This window comes from Cervus elaphus, chromosome 33, assembly GCF_910594005.1.
Source record: "Cervus elaphus chromosome 33, mCerEla1.1, whole genome shotgun sequence".
NCBI lineage: Eukaryota > Metazoa > Chordata > Mammalia > Artiodactyla > Cervidae > Cervus > Cervus elaphus.
In genome coordinates, this window is record NC_057847.1 from 73,514,315 (window position 1) to 73,533,509 (window position 19,195).

A 19,195-nucleotide genomic window follows, 5' to 3' on the forward strand; every position below is an offset into this window, starting at 1 on the left:
TTCTTGTCTGGCTTGCCCATCGGTAAAGTTCTCTGCCAAGCAGGGGCTCTGAACAACCCATATGTTCTACATGCCCCTGTTAAACCCTCCTGGCATCCTCCCTGCTCCCACCAAAAGGGAGGGCAGCGTCGTCACAGTGACGCCACAGGATGGGAGGGACAGCTGCCTGCTGGCCCCTGCACATCTGCCACCTTGGGGTCAGCACAGCCTGGGCCTCGGCAGAGCTGGTGACCAGTGGTGGAGTCGCTTCTGTGCTGCGGGTCCGGACACCCAGGGGGGCGGGGAAGGTCCTGAGCTGAGCCCCTCTGCCCGGTGACCATGCAAGACCTAAGAAGCCCCTCTAGCCACTGCGGGGTCGAGATGTCCACCTCCTGAGTCCCCAGCTGTCTAGGAAGTGGCCCAGGAGCTGGCAGGCTGGCCCACCTTAACTTGGGGAGGGAGTGGGTGCTGGGTGCTTAATTACTCCACCCGTCGGCCTTTCTAGAAGTGTAATCAAGCACAAAAACCTGTATGCATAATGCTAAACATGGTCATGAACACCAGTCAACCGCCCTGAGACCCCGCTGATGCCGGGCTACAGGAGCAGTGAAGACCCAGAGAGGAAGCTGGGGAATGAGTCCGCGCCTGTGGTCACTCCAGGGACCACAAGGAGAGAGGGTGCACGTACCCTTCGCCGAGGCCAAAGCTGTTTGGTGAGCCGTTGTAGCTTGGGGATGAGGCGCTATTCACCTGGTAAACCACGTCGGGCCACGGGGAGCACTGTGGGAAGACAGCACAGGGTGACAGTGGTCCCCAAAGACCCAGTCCTGCCGATGAGATGAGCCCAGCTTCCCCAGCCTGCCCACCCGGCTTGAAGTCACAATCTTCCACACCCGACCCACGCTGACCTGGTATCCAGGGATGGGCGGGCTGCTCAGACCACACCAAAGGAACCAGAGAGGGCCATGAAGAGACCTCATCATCAGGAGGTCATCCCCAGGGCAAGCAAAGCATGACACACGTCTGCCAGAGCTTCCAAGCAGCCAAAGCAAAGAGGGAAACCTCATCGGTGCAGCACAGGCCAGGTGCCCACAGGCAGGTCTTCCCCACGCAGACAAATGGGTGTAAATGCAAGAAACAGGCAGCACTGGGCCACTTCCAACAGAAAATCACCGACAAAGCTCAGCATCACTAATAGCATGTCCCGATGGGCCTCAGAGGACAGGGCCAGGCACCTTCACACTGGCTTGCAGCAGCCTGTCCCCAGCACAACTCCATGGGTATTTGTAACAATTGAGGCATCCTGCTTGGAGCCAAGGGAGATACAGCAACACAAACGACGTGACCCCCGAATGCCAGGAACGTCTGTGCTGAAGCCTAAATGAACACGAAGGAGTTCCCCCGAAGCAAGCCTAGACATGTGGGTGCTGCCTGGGGGGTGGGGGACCAAGCATTCACCACTTCCTTTTTCTGCGATGACCCTGCTCTGGACACGGTCAGACGGAAGCATTCCTGAGACTTACGATCACCCACCTGACCACAGGGAGGGTCAATATTTAACTCTGTTCTGAGTGAGGGCTGGAATGTGCTGGTGCCAAACCCTAGGGCCCTCGGGGGCAGGAAAACTGATGAGCTGACAAGAGGGGAGCCGGTAGCTCCCAAAGTTACAGATTGGGTGGCGATTTCAACACCTGGCCAGGGAGAGGGGCTGGGACATCGCCTGGAGCACCCCGGGGACCGTCCTCCAGCAGGGAAGCCAGGGGAGAGGCAGGCACCAGAGGCCGAGGCCCAGGTTGGAAGGAGAGGTGGCCGCAGACAGGACTGGGGAGCAGGGAGGGTCCCCAGGGCACGTCCCCAGCATGTAGCAAGCCTGGGAAGAGCTAAGTGTCCACGCACTGCCCCTCACCAGGCATTGCTGGCTCTGACCAGCTTCCAGGGGGCAGGGCTCCTTCTGGGCCAGAGCCCTCGGGCACCATCAGCCTCAATCCAATGAAAGGCCAGCATGCGTCTGTCTGCACATTAGGGACCCTGCTCTCCTCTTGCAAATACTCGTCTGCAGATGGCTTGCGTGTCTCTCTCACACCCACGCACACACCCTCACATACACACACAGCTCCTCAGACAAGACCTACTCACCGGTCTCTGAGCCACCCTGTGTCTGGACCTCACCCTTAACACAGACTTAACCCCACCACGGTCAGCACTGGACCTCAGGCATCCACGGAGGGCCTCCCAAGGAAGTCAGAATATTCAGCAAGCACACACAAGACCTATTAGCTGGCCTGATCACAGGACACAGTGGGGAAGAGTTGTTAAAATCAAAAACAGAGCCCAGTAAACGCAGCAGCAGCAGCAGCAGGAAGAGCCCGTGACAGGAGGAAAAGGAGCCTGCCAGAGGGAGCATCCCAGACGGACCCTGGGTGGAAGGACGGAGCAGGCTGGTGTCGGCATCTGGGTGACGAGGAAATGCACCCCAACATCCACCCCAACAGCCAGAGAGTGAGTGTTACCCCCTGGGACCCAGCAACCCCCCTCTGAGGGCAGAAGGTGCAGACATTCTTTCCTCGTGGAGAACTTCACGTGAACAAGGCGCTCACGGCACCCCGTGGGAAACAGCAGGAGCCCAAGAGCAGTCCAGTGCCCACCAGCAGGCCGTCCACACAAGGAGGCCCCGGAGCTGGACGAAGAACTGGAAAGCTCTTTATGATCAGGTAGGAAACGCCAGGAAATAAAGATAGTCAACCTTAGAATGGTGACTGTGTGTGTGTGTTTGTGTGTGTGTTCGTGTACTGTTGGGGGAAAAAAAGCACCCGTGGGGCAAACTTGTTTGAATTGGTTTCCTTCGCAGAGAACGTGGGGCCCGCTAGAGAAGGACCCAGGGTCACCTACCGCCCTGGGGAGAGAAACCGAGGCTGGAGAGTGCTGGGAGGGACATTTTCTGATGGAGATTCTTATACCTTTTCAATGTGGACCACATGAATATATTATCTATTAAAAAAAAACAAACCTAATTTTGAAATGTGCCAATGGCAGCTGAGAGCTAGAAGTTATTTGTAAAACATGTCCCTGGACACCAGGCTTCAGATGATAGCCGTTCCAGACACGGGAACACACCAGGGCTGAACGGCGCTCTCAGAAGCAGCATCCACCCCAAACGGGCACTTGTCCCAGGATCTAAGCCGACAGTCCCCTCGCCCCACCCCAGAATGAGGCCCCCCAGCTCACCTCTGAGAGGATGGTGGTCTCATAGGACGGCTGGTACTTCTCCTTCTCTTGGGCGGTTCTTTTCTCCATCTTCTCCCGGTCCGTCTTCTGCTTCCGGTCGGCTCCCTTCGGCTGCAAGTTTAAAGCACAGGGGCCCAGTGAGCTCAAAGCCGGCAGAGGCAGCTGTCTGTGGGACGTCCAGAGCTGAGGGGTGGCCCCTCACCCCAAGCAGGGCCTTGTGGACAGGAAAGCCTGTCTCTCACCTCCCAGGCATCCGACACATGGTCCTCCTGCCTGGAACCCTTGCCCACCCCAAGAGCGCTCAGAGCCCACTACTGGTCCTTCAGAGACTCTTACGGGGTCCGCTCAGCTGCTCCGGCAGGCACGCTTGGGGCAGAGCTTTACCAGTGGCCACTTGCTAACGGAAAGGACCCCTCAGGAGCCTTCCTTGGGTTCCCCATGGGGAGAGACAGGAAGCGGACAGCAGCTAGGAGCTGCTCCTAGGAGACTAGGAGCTGCTAGCCAGGGCTCCATCTACACTTGCGGTCCACCTCTAAGGCCTCCTTGTCCCTAACACTTAGGAGTCCGGGCACACTCCCAGCTTACAGTCTGCCTGCAGGGTAACATCCATCCTGACATGGCCTGTCTTGGGCGCCCAGGGCACCTGAGGAATCCACAGGTGTCCAGGCCTCACCGGTACTACTATCGGCCTCATTTACAGATTAAGGAGGCTGAGGGTCCAGTGATCCATCGAGACTGGAGAGGAACGACGTGCTGGTCGAGTTAAGCCTCCAGGTCAGAAGCCCAGCTGGGCACAGCCGCCATGCTGGCTCCAGCAGGCCCAGCTGATGGGGACCGTTTGGACCACTGACACTATCCCCTCCGGAGTTCACAGTCTGGTGGGTGGGGTCAGATATCAAGATTCCGAAGGGCCCTGTACTGAGTGTTTTATTCTGCACGGGGCAGACCACACGAGGTGGGCAGTCAGGGAAGAAAATCCTCCCTTCCACTCCACGGTGCCTTTGGGGTCATCCTGGTGGGCACTCTCCTCAGGCTGCAGCTGCTGACTCCCAACTCAGGGGGCGTTAGGAAATAGCCTTTGGGGGGACACCCAGGCTGGAGGGAGGGAGGTTTGCTGGGGGTCCTACAGGGACATGAGTGACAGGTCTGGTATTCAGCAGGAGAGCCAGGCGTGCGGCAGCTGGACCCCCATCGTCTGGTTTCTCTGCCCCACCTCCATCCTGTCCCAGGAAGGAGGCCCTTCCTCCCGGCCCAGAAGCATCACCAGCAGAGCGTGGCTGAGCCTGCCTGTGGGGGACACCACTCAGCCCCAGGGAGACCCCTGCAAGGAGTCGGCAGGAAAGGGAGAGTCCTAAGACATCCCCACAGAGCCCGAGGGCAGCAACCCAAGAATCCAGGGGCTTCCTAGTAACCAGGGTGACCTGAGATGGGAGAGTTGAGGGCAGTGAGGGAGGGCTCTGCCTGGCCCTGCTGCACACCTATCTCAGCTGCTCGTGTGGGTGGGTGGCCAGGCCACCTCAGGCATTCCGAGGAGCTCATTTCAGGTGACAGGGCTTCCCTGGTGGCTCAGATGGTAAAGAATCTGCCTGAAATGCAGGAGACCCAGGTAGGATCCCTGGGTCAGGAAGATTCCCTGGAGAAAGGAATGGTTACCCACTCCAGCATTCTTGCTTGGAGAATTCCATGGACAGAGGAGCCTGGTGGGCTACGGTCCACGGGGTCGCAAAGAGTCAAAGCCACTAACACTGTTGCTTTCACTTTCATTTTGGGTGACAGATGCTCCTTCCCTCTTGCAGGAGATGCCAAAGCAGCTTCCAGCTCAATTCCCCCAATAAGGCCTGGTGTGGTGTTGAGGAGCCAGGTAGAGCCCTCATTTCTGAGTGTCCGCCTTGAGGTATAAGAGGGGGAGCTGGCAGGGGCCATGGGGAGAACTGGGCATCCCTGGCACACACTGCTCCTCCCTCCTACCGCCTGGCCCAGAGCCTGATCCCAGGGCGTTACACTGGATGCACCCTGACCTGAGGGCAGAAGAGGGCTGGTGGGATGTGGTCTGCACACAACCAAGAGAGGGTGGGACTGCAGGGCAGGCAGAGACCACCCACTGTGCAGCCTCAGAACTGTCCAGGGTTGTCCAGCTGTTCAGAATCAAGGACCCAAGACCAGAGGCACCGGTGAACAGGATCTGCAGACTAATGCTCTCCAAAGATGGCCCCATCCTAATTCCCAGAGCCTGGGAGGATATTACCTTAGGGCACAAGAGGGCAAGGTTGCAAATGGAATCGGGATTGCCTACAGTGAGAGACTAAAACAGGAAGGGGAGCCTGGATCATCCCAGTGGGCCCAGTGTAATCGTGGAGCTTAAAGTGTGTGTTGGGGGGAGCATGGAGCGATTGGGGTGATGCTAGCTTTGAGGATGGAGGAGGGGCCACGGGCCAAGGAATGCAGATGCCTCTAGAAGCTAGAGAAGGCAAGGAAAGAGATTCTCCCCTAGGGCCTCCAGAAAGGAATTTAACCTTCCTGACGCCTGACCCCAGCCCAGTGAAACCTGTTTCAGACTTCAGCATTAAAAGAGAATGTAGTACTAAGCCACTCAACTTTGGTAATTTTTTTTTTTTAACATCAGGAGGGGCATATAAATATGGGGGAGAAATGTAACTTCCTTTGGAGGCCAGATTAAAGGCGTCACCACGCTGAAGTAGGTTTCTGGAGGTGCCACCGCTCTGGCAGCAGAGACAAGCTCACCTTCACCAGCACACAGAGCCTGGCCAGGGCGTCAGAACCCTTTGCCCACAGCCCCCAGGTGGCCAGACACGATCAGTGGGGATGAAGCTGGCTGCCCGGCCGTGTGGTCACCTAGGTGCAGACACGGGCAGCTTCAGAGCCTCCCCATCCCGTTGGGAAACAGGCCCATGAGCCCTCTGCCACCAGGCTGATAGTTCTACCTGTGGGTGCTTATTTCCACATCCATCTCTAGCTCAGGAACATCAACACTGACCCAGCTTCTTCTGGGACAGGCCCTCGTTTCTACAGCCCCTCCCTCTGGCATCTCCAGCTCCAGCAGATGAAACTCTATCAAGAAGTCCCCAGGTCCCTGACTGTGAAAGACCAGGAGGAGAGGGGAAGGCACCAGGGCCGGTCCCCAGGCACCTGCTGGGATTCCCCAGGCCGGCAGGCAGGTCCGATCTGCTGGCAGTGGGACCAGTGGTCCTGCTAGGAGCGGGTGCACCCACCGGAGAGTGACGTGGACTCTGCTGTCGCCCCCTCCCCCCAGGGCCACCCTGGGCTGCGCCACTGGCAGGCATTCTTAGGAAATAATCTGTCCAAAGAGATGGGATGAGAAAGGATGACAGCCAACTGCAGGGGGTGAGGCAAGAAAGGAAAAGGGAGGCGGTACCAGGAGGCCATCGCAGAGGGACAAGGGCCTTGGGGCCCCAAGTAACAGCATCCCCTGGGATTAACAGATACATAGTAAAATGCATAAAACAGATAACCAACCAGGACCACTGCACAGCCCAGGGCACTGTATGCAACATTCTGTAACAAGCTATAATGGGAAAGAATTGATAACATATAACCGAATCACTGCGCTGTACACCTGAAACTGACACAACTTTGAAAATTAACTAGACCGCTACAAAAACATTTTAAAAAATAACATCCGTGGTCAGGACCTTCAAAGGGGGTCTCCTGACTTGTGTTTTTAAGGAGAATCTGTGGTCAACGCGCTTGGGAGGAAAACTGAAATCTACAACTGTGCCCGTCCCACCACTCTGGCCAAGCAGAGCTGAGCCCAGCCGCCTGCGAGGGTGAAAGAGCCGGGCCAGGAGCCCCTAGCTCCTGGCCGCTGCGCTCGCCGCTGAGCTCTGGGGTCCCGGCCTCCAGGCCTGGGCTGGGGTGGCGGTGGGCGGGGCGCTGGCGGCCGTCCTACCTTGAACACCTTGATCTGGCAGCTGGCTGAATGCAAGTGCTCCGTGTACTCCCCATTTTCGCTCTGCTTGAAGGTGTCGATCTGCACCCGGAAGGGCACCCCCTTCTCGCCCCCGTGCTTCCTCGGGGTGAACTCGGTGCTGATGCAGTGCACCTGTGGGGGATGCGGCAGGCAGTTGAGGGGGGGGCCTGAACCCCCAGGCGCTCCTCCCCCAGTAGATGTGCCCACCCCACAGTCAGACCCGCCTCCACCTCCCCGCTGTCCCCCAGCGCCGGCCACTCCGTCAGGCCACTGGCCACCCCCGACAGCCTCTCACTTCCATCCTTTGACCTTGGAGGCCCTGCCTGACCAGCTAAGTCCTTGCCATTACTCCAGGCCCACTGACCCCAGCAACTCCCCCTCACTCCTCCCCCGGGACCTCTGCCCGGACAAATCCCAGAGGCCGCAGAGCAGGGACCACAGCGTAGTCCCTAGGAGCCTAGTCCCGTAGTCCCCAGGTTACTCAGGCCAGGCCAGAAGCTAGAACCAGTTCTTTATTTCTGGTACGTGCCTGCTACACCGAAAGCACGTGATGTGTACAGGTTGCTATAATAATGTAATCACATTGTCCTAATATTGGGCTGGCAAAAAAGTTAGTTGCGGTTTTTTCCGTAAGGTGGTACTAAAAATCAGAACAAACTTTCTGGCTAACCCAACACAAATACATGTTGTTGTAACAATAAACAATAACATTATGTTAATTCTTTTGAAATGCAATTCGAGTATTGTAATTACACAAGGCAAAAAGGTCGCTCACTCTCACAGAGTGATTACTATGAACCAGGCCTTGTGGTCATGGCTCTGCTTTCATTCTCTAATTTATAAGACAGGGAGGAAAACCAAGAAGTTCAAAAAGGGGCCCACAGCGAGTGAGAGAGCCAGGGGAAGCCCAGAAGCACAGGGCCCTGGCCATGCCCTCGGCCAGCTGGATCCGCTGTAGCGCTTAACATAAGGTCAGGTCCATAGCAGAAGCTCTGATGGGCTTCCCTCTTGGCTCAGATGGTAAAGAATCTGCCTGCCATGTAGGAGACCCGGGTTCAATCCCTGAGTTGGAAAGATCCCCTAGAGAAGGAAATGGCCAACCCACTCCAGTATTCTTCCCTGGAGAATCCTATGGACGGAGGAGCCTGGTGGGATATACAGTACATGGGGTTGCAAAGAGTCGGACACAATTGAGCAACTAAGACTTTCACTTTCATGCCAGGAGCTTCAGAATTAAACATTTAATAATAGAAACAGTTATGAAAAAAAATTGAACTTCAAATTATTTATGCTAGGACTCAGTTACTGTGTAAAAAGCTTACATATTGATAAGAAACACCCACACAGAAGTCTACAACATCCCAAATCTTCTTCCTAGCCCCAGTGACCAACCAGTCTCATGGCTCTGGGCCCCACTCACCCTCCCTCTCAGCCTCCTTGCCTGCAGCCAAGGGCAAAAGCCCATCAAGGCCCCACGCATGGATGGTTTTGAGAAACAACACGATGGACCCCCAAAGTTCTGACTTCCCCACAGAGGGCAACCTCCTTCCTGCTCACCTGAATGAACGCAGATGCTCTCTTTGAAGGATCCCACAAAAACTCGACTGCATTCAGCTGGGTCGGGCTGGCCCTGGGGTCCAAGATACCAACAGACAGTGGAATATCTGTGCACACACACACACACACAAAAGTGCAATCGTCAGCCACTCCCAATATTTCGGGAAGGACTCCTATTACAGGTCGAAACTCCTTACACAATTTGAAACGCCAAGGGTTCTGAAAGCTAGGTTCTGCAAAGCTCATTTGGCAGAATCCTGACTTGAATCTCCATGAAGCTATTCCGAGCCTTCGCTCCATTGCCTGTCGTCACTCTGTACGGCTACAAGAACATGGCCTGTTGGCAGTGTGACCTGACTGTGGGTCGACACAGCCTACTGTTATTCCAACTCCTGAATCCCAAAACCCACCTGGCCCCAAGTTTTGTGAATAAGAAGCCTGTGGACCACAGCCTAACCCCTCGGTGCATTTCCGTTGCCCCCTCTCTGATGCCCACCCTGCCCTCCATCAAGTCAGGATCCTTCTGTGAAGGCTTCCCTGCTTCTCACTTCCTGACGATAGGTCCTTATTCCTAAATGCCCCCCCCCCCCCACGTACACCCCAAAAGGGGTGCTCCCGGAGGGCAGGGCTGATGCTGTGGTCACCCCCACCAGCTCCCATGGGGTTTCACACAGGGCAGAAGTGTGGCAAGAGGCCCTGCACACGGCTGGGTCCGGATGGGGCCAGGGAAGAACCGCCACTCAGCCCAGAAACCCACCGATGTCCAGGATCCGGTCCCCGGGCCGGCTCCACCGCCAGCCCTCCAGCTGCTGGTGCTCCGTGTACTGCAGGCGCCGGTCGTGAAACAGCACGCGGATGATGCTCTGGGGGCCGGGGTGGGGTGGCGGGGGGAGAACAGTGAGTGCGGGGCCCAGAGGGGCCCGCGGGAGCCCACCCTGACCCTCCCCCCATCAGACAGACCTCTCTTCCTCCGAGGCCCGAGGCCTGAGGCCTTTCTCCCGAGCTCCCCATGTCACCCGTCCCTCCTGGGAACCCCAACAACATGAACAGCAGCACACACCGCAAGGGATGCCCCGCTCCCAAGGGGCTGCCGCGTGCTTCGCACACGTGGGTCATTTACAAACCTTCTGTGCAGGTGAGCAACCTGAGGCCCAGAAAACACTGGGAAGAGGCAGAGCCAGGCTGCAACCCGAGTCTGGACGACCCGGCCATCAGCTCCCAGCACTGCCGGCCTGACCAAGGCCCCTCACACCACACGCTCCAGGGACCTGGAGCCCACCTCTGTCCCTGGAGCTTTTCCCAAGCCTCCCAGTGCAAGCCCAGGTATTAGGCCCCCAATCAAGCACCCCCAGGTGCCCAGGCAAGGTGCAGACTGGAGCCTTACCTTCACATATTTTGTATTCAGATCCTGAAAGTCTCCCAGTTTCCTGTTCTCCAGCAGTCGGATTTCATAAGACTGACCTGGAGGGAGGTTAATGGTACATTTTCCACTTCTGTTTTCAAATTTGGGGCTTCGCCAAGCTAGAGGCCTTCTCAATGCCCACCCAGGCCTCATGGCTCTGCGATCAAAGCAGAGAAGAAAAGCCAGGGACAAGAAAAGTTCAGATCACGCTATGGACAGGACACCCCATTTGTCCATCTGACCTGGCAAGGGACCTAGGGCCCCCCAGGTAATGCACATGACCCCTGGAGAGAGACAGCACCTCTACAGCTTTCAAAGACAGAATCCAAAACAATACAGTTAGCATTACATTTACAGAGCACAACTTTGTATTTCTTATAAAGGACATCTCCCATACACTCGGATGGAGAACACAAACACTTAAATCTACATTTAATAACTGAACAGATGGACCCTTTCTGAGAGCAGGTTTAAAGGAACGAATAAAAACCTGTTAAACATTGTCTCTAACTGCAGAATGAAGAGCATTTTCTCAAGCTAAAAGAATTTCACGTATTTGAAAGGTGTGGGGATTCTGTTCGGGGACATGTAACCAGCAAGAGCCAGTTAAAGAATACAGATGGGGAAAAGATACATTCATAAGAACAAACTTAAAACCCCAAACTCTAAAGTATCTATGAGTTACCTGAAGAAAACTACACACATTTTACTGGAAGATAAAGCATACCTTGAAAAACTACAAGACAATACATTCCTAGACAGAAAGACCACCTATCAATGTCAATGTTTTCCAAATCAAGTTCAACACCTTGCCGCACATTGCAGCTTAACAATGGATGTGTTGCAAATAAGAGAGAACAGATGATTTCATCATTGGTCTTGGTAAATCCAATCAAACTCTGTTAAAATTTTTATTTTTAAATAATTATAGGCTCACAAGAAGTTACAAAAATAGTACACAAAAGTCCCGAGTATCATCCCCTAGCTTCCCCCAGGGGTGGCATCTGAGTTCACTATGGTACATTATCAAAACTGACCATGGCACAGTGCAATTAACTAAACCCCAGACCTCACTCAGGTTTCCCTGGGTTTTGCAGATTTAATCCAAGTTACCACTAGATTAAAAAGTTAATTTCCTAGAGTTTTGTGTTAACATGAATGATTGTTTATCAGACACTCAATGGGGAAGGACTGAACCTAAATTAATGAAAGAAAAAGAAACCTAATATAGAGAAAGACACAGATATAGGTATATATGCAGCTAGGAGCAGCACAAACCCAGTGGTTAACAGGGTTTGTTATATATATCTAAAAAGCAATGATTAGACAAATATTAAGATTCCCTGGAGTGGGTTGAATTGTAGCCCCCAAAAGATATGTCCATACCCTAATCTCCAGAACCTGCAAATATTATCTTTGCTTTGGAAAAAGTTTTTGCAGATGCAATTAAGTTAAGGATGTTGAGGTGAGGAGAGATGATCCTGGTTTGTCCTGGAGGTCCCTCCATCCAGTGACAGGTGCCCTTGTAAGAGGACACAGAGAAGAGAAGGAGCAGGGAACCACGGGAGCAGGGAACCATGGAGCCGGGAACCATGGGAGCAGGGAACCATGGAGCCGGGAACCATGGGAGCAGGGAACCATGGGAGCAGAGAACCATGGAGCAGGGAACCATGGGAGCAGAGAACCATGGGGCAGGGAACCATGAGAGCAGGGAACCATGGGAGTAGGGAACCATGGGAGCAGAGAACCATGAGAGCAGGGAACCATGGAGCAGGGAACCATGGGAGCAGGGAACCATGGGAGCAGAGAACCATGGAGCAGGGAACCATGGGAGCAGGGAACCATGGAGCAGGGAACCATGGGAGCAGGGAACCATGGAGCAGGGAACCATGGGAGCAGGGAACCATGGAGCAGGGAACCATGGGAGCAGGGAACCATGGAGCAGGGAACCATGGGAGCAGGGAACCATGGAGCAGGGAACCATGGGAGCAGAGAACCATGGGAGCAGGGAACCATGGGAGCAGGGAACCATGGAGCAGGGAACCATGGGAGCAGGGAACCATGGGAGCAGGGAACCATGGAGCAGAGACTGGACTGATGAGGCCACAAGCCAAGGAGTGCCTGGAGCCACCCGAAGCCAAAAGACGCAAAGAACGAATTCTCTCCTAAAGCCCCCACGGCTGTGGCGGATTCCCGACTTCTGGCCTCCAGAACCGGGATAGAATAAACTTCTGCTTTGTTTTAAGCCAACATGTTTGTAGTTCTCTTGTTAAAGCAACTGCATTAAACTACTATAGCCCTCCCCTCAATGAATAACATAATGGACAGACACTCTGGAATCAGTCATTCATTCCAAGTATTTGCTGAGCATTAACAACCACATGCCAATGCCATGTGAATCCTGGGAGATGAGCAGATGGACCCAGTGGTATGGTCATGGACACAATACTGGCTGGACTCAAAGATGCCCACTCAGCGAAGCTCCCTTCTTCCTTCAGGAAGGCAGGACTTGTCCAGCTGGCTTCCACCAGCCCTGGCTCCCTCTCCATTCAGTCCAGGACCATGAAAGCCGCTCAGGTCGCCCTGCTGGACACATCCCGTCAGAAGGAAAAGGCACAGACCCCAAACTCCTGCCCTGCCCTTGTGCTGGTTCCAAAGGGTCTTGCTGATCTGAACCAACACGAGTACCTTTCTGAAAAAGCCAGATTTTTCACATAACATTTCCGGGCTCCTGAGCCAACACTCCCTGACAGCTACACGAAATGGAGCCTCCCACACCCTAACTGGTTTTTCCAGTGTCCTCCACCTTCCCCAAGGAAGAATGCAGCTGGCTCTGGCATGAAGCCCAAGGCCCAAATGGTCATTGCTGTGGGTTTACAGGCGCCCTCGGGTCCCATTAACACTGACCCCAGGCTCTGCAGGGCAAGCTCAGCTCAGGCCTGGCAGGAGTACCTCCCGTGCCATACAGAGTAGTTCCCAGGCCTGAGCATCACAGGCAGCCGTTCGGGGATCAGAGCTACTAAGAGGGACTTCAGATCTGGGGTCCCGGCCACTCTGCCAACAGCAGAGACCTGCCCCTACACTTCTCCACGGAGTCCCCCAGGCGCTCTACACGCCCCCTGCTCAGGCTTCAGACAGACACCTGGCTCCCTCTCCATCCGGGCTGCCTCAACGCCGATACGCCTCCCCAGCCCCCTCCCACCCAGCACAACGCCAACACTGGGGCTGATGAGCAAGGGCAGGGCGGCAGAACTGACCCAGGGCTGAAGTGACCTGGGGAAGAGGGCATCTCTCTGCTTGGCCGGCCTCATTTCTAGGCACAGGTGGGAGCCACAGAAAGTGGGCCCTGTCAAGGCCCAGGGCTTCGTGTGTTCTGCTCAACACTGTACTGTTTGATGCAGAGGAGGGACTCAGGGGTCTCTGCAAGGCTCCTCTGTGCTAGAACTATAGGGTTTGCAAGACACACTCCTGCCCTCAAAGGGATGGCAATCCTCTGGGGTACATCAAACAGCACCGGCATAAGGCAAACCCTAGAGATTGTCATACTACGTGAAATAGATCAGAGAAACAAAAATACCATATGACTTATATGTGGAATCTAAAATACAGCACAAATGAACTTATTTACAAAACAGAAACAGACTCACAGATTTAGAAGATGAAACTTATGGTCACCAAAGGGGAAAACTGGAAAGGGATAAATTAGGAGTTTGGGATTAACATATACACTCTATTATGTATAAAATACACAACTAGGACCTACTACATTACAAGGAACTCTACTCAGTATTCTATAATAACCTATATGGGGAAAGGATCTGAAAAAAAGAATAGATACATGCATATATAAATGAATCACTCTGCTACACACCCGAAGCTGAAATGACATTGTAAACCAACTATGGTGGTAGTGGTGGTTTAGTCGCTCAGCCGTGTCTGACTCCTGGAACCCCACGGACTGTAGCCCGCCAGGCTTCTCTGTCCATGGGATTGCCCAGGCAAGAATACTGGAGTGGGTTGCCATTTTACTCCACTATATAATAAAAATTCAATTAAAAATTAAAAAGAAGGAAAAATAACTAAAAATAAGAATGCCTCTAAGAAACAACGGAGATCCAAAGGGGGTGATCCTCACCCAGAATGGGGAGGTGGGGAGGAAGGGTTTGGACGAGGAGACACTATTTGCCATGGACTTTAAAGAGTAGGCAAGATTCCTACAGTTGAGGGGAAGAATGATCAAGAAACTCACCCCCAAGCAAAACAGTGGCCAGGAGGTGGGTGGAGAGAAACATGCCTTTTAGGAAACACCTAACAGCTTCCATTTACTGGGTGCTGACTCAGCGTCAAAGTCTGCCCAGAGATTAACTCACCAGAATCAACAGCGCAGTTTAGATTATGAGTCCCATCTGACAGAAGGAAGCAGAGGCTCCGAGAGGTTACCTGACTTGAACAAACTCACACGGCTAGTCAGTGGCGGATGGAGCCAGGGGCAGAAACTTGAGCCCATCCAACTTGGTGGGTGTGGTCTGCAGGACAGAGGACTCTCTCTCAACTTCACCTTCCTGAAGGCATCTGGTTTCATCCTGTGCGCTGGTTAAAATCTACCCACAGCATCTGCTGGCATATAAAGTACTTCAACAACCCCGTCCCCAGGCAAGATGGTACTTTGTTCTCCTTCCTTCTCCCCTTTAGGACTAGAAATAAAGGTAATTCCTAGGAGGACAACTCGACTTTTTCCATGACCCTAGATAAAACATTTCCTTGTCTGTAAAATCCTCTGTTTGCTACACGGTATGATAGTAAAGCCTGTTCTAATTTCAGAACTGTGAAATGTGGGGAAAAAAAAAAGTTGGTCTTAGAATCAAGGGATGGGTGTGATATGTCTGTGCTCAGTCGTGTCCGACTCTTTGCGACCTCATAGACTGCAGCCTGCCTGGCTCCTGTGCTCATGGGGTTTCCCAGGCAAGAATACTGGAGTGGGTTGCCACGTCCTCCTTCAGGGGATCTTCCTGACCCAGGGATCGAACCTGCATTGGCAGGTGGGTTCTTTACCACTAGCACCACCTGGGAAGCCCTAGAATCAAGGGGATAGAATAATAAATAAACCACCATCACTTAATTGTCATCCAGCGATGAGTTGGGACATTGCTAAGCCCTTCTGAGCATTGTTTCATTTAGCCCTCTCAACCATCTTATGAGGAAAACCCAGTATGGCTCCCACTGTATAGATGAAGAAATAAAGTCAGAGATTAAGTATCTTGTTGAAGATCAAACCCAGGTCTGCTGGACTCTGAAGACTGGTCACTTGGCCAAACTACTCTGCACAGTGTCTAATGGCTTCCAATGCCCCCTTCTGGTTCTGATACTCAGGAAACTCCTGAATTTCTTGATATTCATTTCATTTCATGACCCTGTTCCATCTACCAAAGCCCTCCCCTTTCTTTCAAGGCTCAAATTCCTAAGGCCCATGACCTCAGTTCTCTGAACCCAGATGGGTCTTAGAAGTCTGGTGGCTATGTGACCATTCTGTGGTATATCACTTGCTCATGATAAACTGGGTGTGCTATTCGAGTCTATTAGAATAGTCTAGACTACTCTAGTCTCCCTGAAACACATATTACTATCCCATTTAAAATACTCTGTAGAGCACCGGGAACTACACTCAATATCCTGTGATAGACCATAAGAGAAAAGACTATGAAAAAGAATGTGTGAATATAACTGGGTCACTAGGCTGTATAGCAGAAACTGACACAAAATTGTAAATCAACGATACTTCAATAAAATAAAAATTTCAATAATAATACAACAAAATACTCTGCACATATTATAAGGTTACAGGAGCTAAAACCAGGACATTTTTGGAAGGAGGACAAATAGAACAATGGGAAAATAAAAACCAAGAGCCCAGAAACAGACTTTCAGATTCATGGAAATTTGATCTATAACAGTGATTTTAAAAAGACAGATTTGGGGATTTCCCTGGTGGTCCAGTGGTTAAGAATCTGCCTCTCGATGCAGGGGATGTAGGTTTGACCCTTGGTCAGGGAACTAAGATCCCACATGCCACAGAGCAAGTAAGCCCACGAGCCACAACTATTGAGCTCACAAGCTCCAGAGCCCATGAGCTGCAAGCAAAAGACTCCACATGACACAACTGAGACCCAAGGCAGCCAAATAAATAAATATTAAAAAAAAAAAAGAAGATAGACTTTTCAAGACTGTGGGATAAGTTTAGGTTATCCATACAGGAAAAATATATCCATACCTCACACCACACATAATAAGTTAATTCTCAATGATTAGAAACTATTAAAAAAAAGAGCAAAACTTTCTAAAACATTTCTAAAAAAAATGTGAGACTACTTTTTGACCGTGGGATAGGAAAGTGTTTCTTTAAACTAGAAACAAATACACAAAGAAAAAACTATGCCCTTTACATCATGTAGGAAAAGCTCTCTCTGTTAACATTTATAAAGAGACACTTTTGAAAATGCCAGAGGTGCTGTTAGTATTTACACAGTCTCTATCAATGGGAAAGGGCCTGGAAAACTGGGCCATATGGTCATCCCATATGATGAAAACATAAAAAGGTCAACAAACACACAGAAAGATGTGCCGGATGGTATAAGTAAACAGGGCAATGTAAAGTAAAATAAGATATCATCTAACATCTGTCAGAGAGGCAAAAAATTTCAGCTGAGCATGTGGAGAATGGACTTTCAGGCACTGCTGACGGACGTGTTATACAGATACAACCACTGGGACAAGAGTTTGGGGAAAAAAGAAAGTCAGGCTAAAGACACAGAAGTCTTCTGCCAAGCACACCAATTCGAGAAATGTCCTAAAAAAGTCCTTGATGCGCTCTGGGAGACTTAGACAAAAACTGCTCACTGTGGCCTTGCTTGCTGCAGTGAGAAATTGTCACCAACCTATATCCAGCCACAGGAGAAAGACAATTCTACTATGGAACTTAAAAATGGAATAACACACAGCACTTAAAATGAGTCCTCTAGACACACGGACCAACATGGAGAAATCTCAGAAACACTCAACAAAGGGCACAGGGATGTCTAGAAAACCACTTTATATAAAGTTTGGAACCAGAAAAAATGGCACTGGTCATTTTTAATGGTGAAGTGTGCAAAGAGTAAAAATTTTAGAGTGCACAGTGAAAGTGAAAATGTCAGTCCCTCAGCTGTGTCCAATGCTTTGAGACCTCATTGACTGTAGCCCTCTAGACTCCTCGATCCATGGGATTCTCCAGGCAAGAATACTGGAGAGGTAACCATGCCCTCCTCCAGGGCATCTTCCTGACCTGTGCACAGAGGGATAACCAACTTCACAACCATGATTATCCTTTTGGGAGGAAAGGCAACAGAATTAGAAAGAGGTAAAAAATCAGAAGCAAATTTGGCTGAAAACACCACGTTGGGCACATGAGTATTTGTTTTCTCATCTCTAGAGCATTCAGTCGATCTGAATTAAAATACAGTTGCCCCTAGAACATTGCGCGGGTCAGGGGCTCAGCGTGACTGAAAACAATTTCAGAGACTGCCCTCCAGATCTGCGGTTCCTCTGCATCCCTGGGCTCCACCAACTTCAAATTGTGTATTTGCTATTGAAAGGAATTCGATATTGTGTATCAATGGACCTGTGCAGTTCAAACCCATGTTGTTCAAGTATTTCTCTCTCACACAAAAGAATTCAGTGGAAGAACTCTTGCAGCTGGCATCGCATTGTGGTTGTGTTTCCAACTCCCTAGTGCTGCTATAGAGGGCGGTTCTCTCGGGCCCCACTGCTGAACCATCTCTGTACACCCCCCACACCACCCTTTCTGTGCCAGGGACATGCTGGGGGCAAGGCTGCGTTGCTTTACTCAGTTACACTCCATCCCACGATTTTGCCACTGAAATTAAAAATCACCTGCAGTGTTTGAGCCTATCGTTTTTATTTTACTGAAGTATAATTGATTTACAAAGTTGTGTTAATTTCTGTGATATGGCAAACTGATTCAGTGATATATACATATATTCTTTTTCATATTCTTTTCCGTTAAGGTTTATCATAGGATAATGAATATAGTTCCCTAGGCTATACAATAGGACCTTCTTGTTTATCGATTCTACATACAATAGCTTGCATCTACTAATCCCAAACTCCCAGTCCATCCCTCCCCTACCTCCCTACCCCTGGGCAACTACAAACCTGTCTTCTGTGTCTGTGAGTCTGTTTCATAGGTAAAATCATGTCATATTTTAGATTCCACACATAAGCGATAACATATGATATTTGTCTTTCTCGGTCTTACTTCACTTAGAACGATAATCTCTAGGTCAGTCTATGTTGCTGCAAATGTGAGTCTGTTTTATTTCATCAACTCACTTCAACTTAATGTTTTTAAGCGTGTACCACACCTGCATACAGAAAATCATAATCATATACTGCAATTAAACCGTCACTGTCAACACTACACAGCCATGCAGCTTCCCGTCTTCTTCTGCAGTCCCTTATGGTTATCTTGGGGATCTGGCTGGCACCCAGGTTTGGAGCCCAGACTCTCCTCTGGGCCTATCATTTGGGCTCCATGTGTAAGCCTCAGCTTCCACACCTCCAAAATGTGGACAATATTGCAGTTAGCGCAGCAGGTTGATGCAGGATTGAAGACACACCCCGCAAGTGGTGCGCAGGTCCCTGGCTCAAAACCTCCCCTGCAAGGAGGTGGTTACAGCACCCCTTGGCTTTTCACAGCTTTGCCAAAGCCGCCAAGGCAATTTCCTCCAATGACCCCACCCCACCCTCCACTACGGAGCAGTTCAAGGCCTTTTAAAGGAAAGCAGGGAAGAGCCCCAGGGCCAGGAATCAGCCTCCGCAGATGGCACCCTGCCCTGTCCAGAGGAACCAAGGTGATAGGGCCTGGCAGGCCCGGAGCAGCGGCGGCCACAGGCTCCAGCCCCACCAGCGGGGCCAGTGGAGCTCAGTGACCCCCTCCCACTTTAGGGTTCCGGTCTCAGCCTTCTGCGGTGTGGGGGCGGCCCTCAGCTGGACTGAGGCTCCTAGGGAGCCTGGCCACCCCCCGGAAG

The 19,195-nt window shown here is 51.8% G+C and overlaps 1 protein-coding gene across 4 annotated transcripts in view; it reads right to left on the reverse strand.

The window, feature by feature from the left end:
* TFCP2L1 (transcription factor CP2 like 1) overlaps positions 1–19,195 on the reverse strand; it is a 68,603-nt gene that overhangs the window by 19,629 nt on the left and 29,779 nt on the right. For all 4 annotated transcript variants that reach the window (XM_043894774.1, XM_043894771.1, XM_043894773.1 and 1 more), the window contains 6 exons: positions 10,095–10,171; positions 9,468–9,573; positions 8,711–8,817; positions 7,133–7,285; positions 3,205–3,315; positions 668–759 (listed from right to left, as the gene is read on the reverse strand). In XM_043894774.1, coding sequence (XP_043750709.1) covers positions 668–759; positions 3,205–3,315; positions 7,133–7,285; positions 8,711–8,817; positions 9,468–9,573; positions 10,095–10,171 — 646 coding nt within the window. The remainder of the gene's footprint in view (positions 1–667; positions 760–3,204; positions 3,316–7,132; positions 7,286–8,710; positions 8,818–9,467; positions 9,574–10,094; positions 10,172–19,195) is intronic.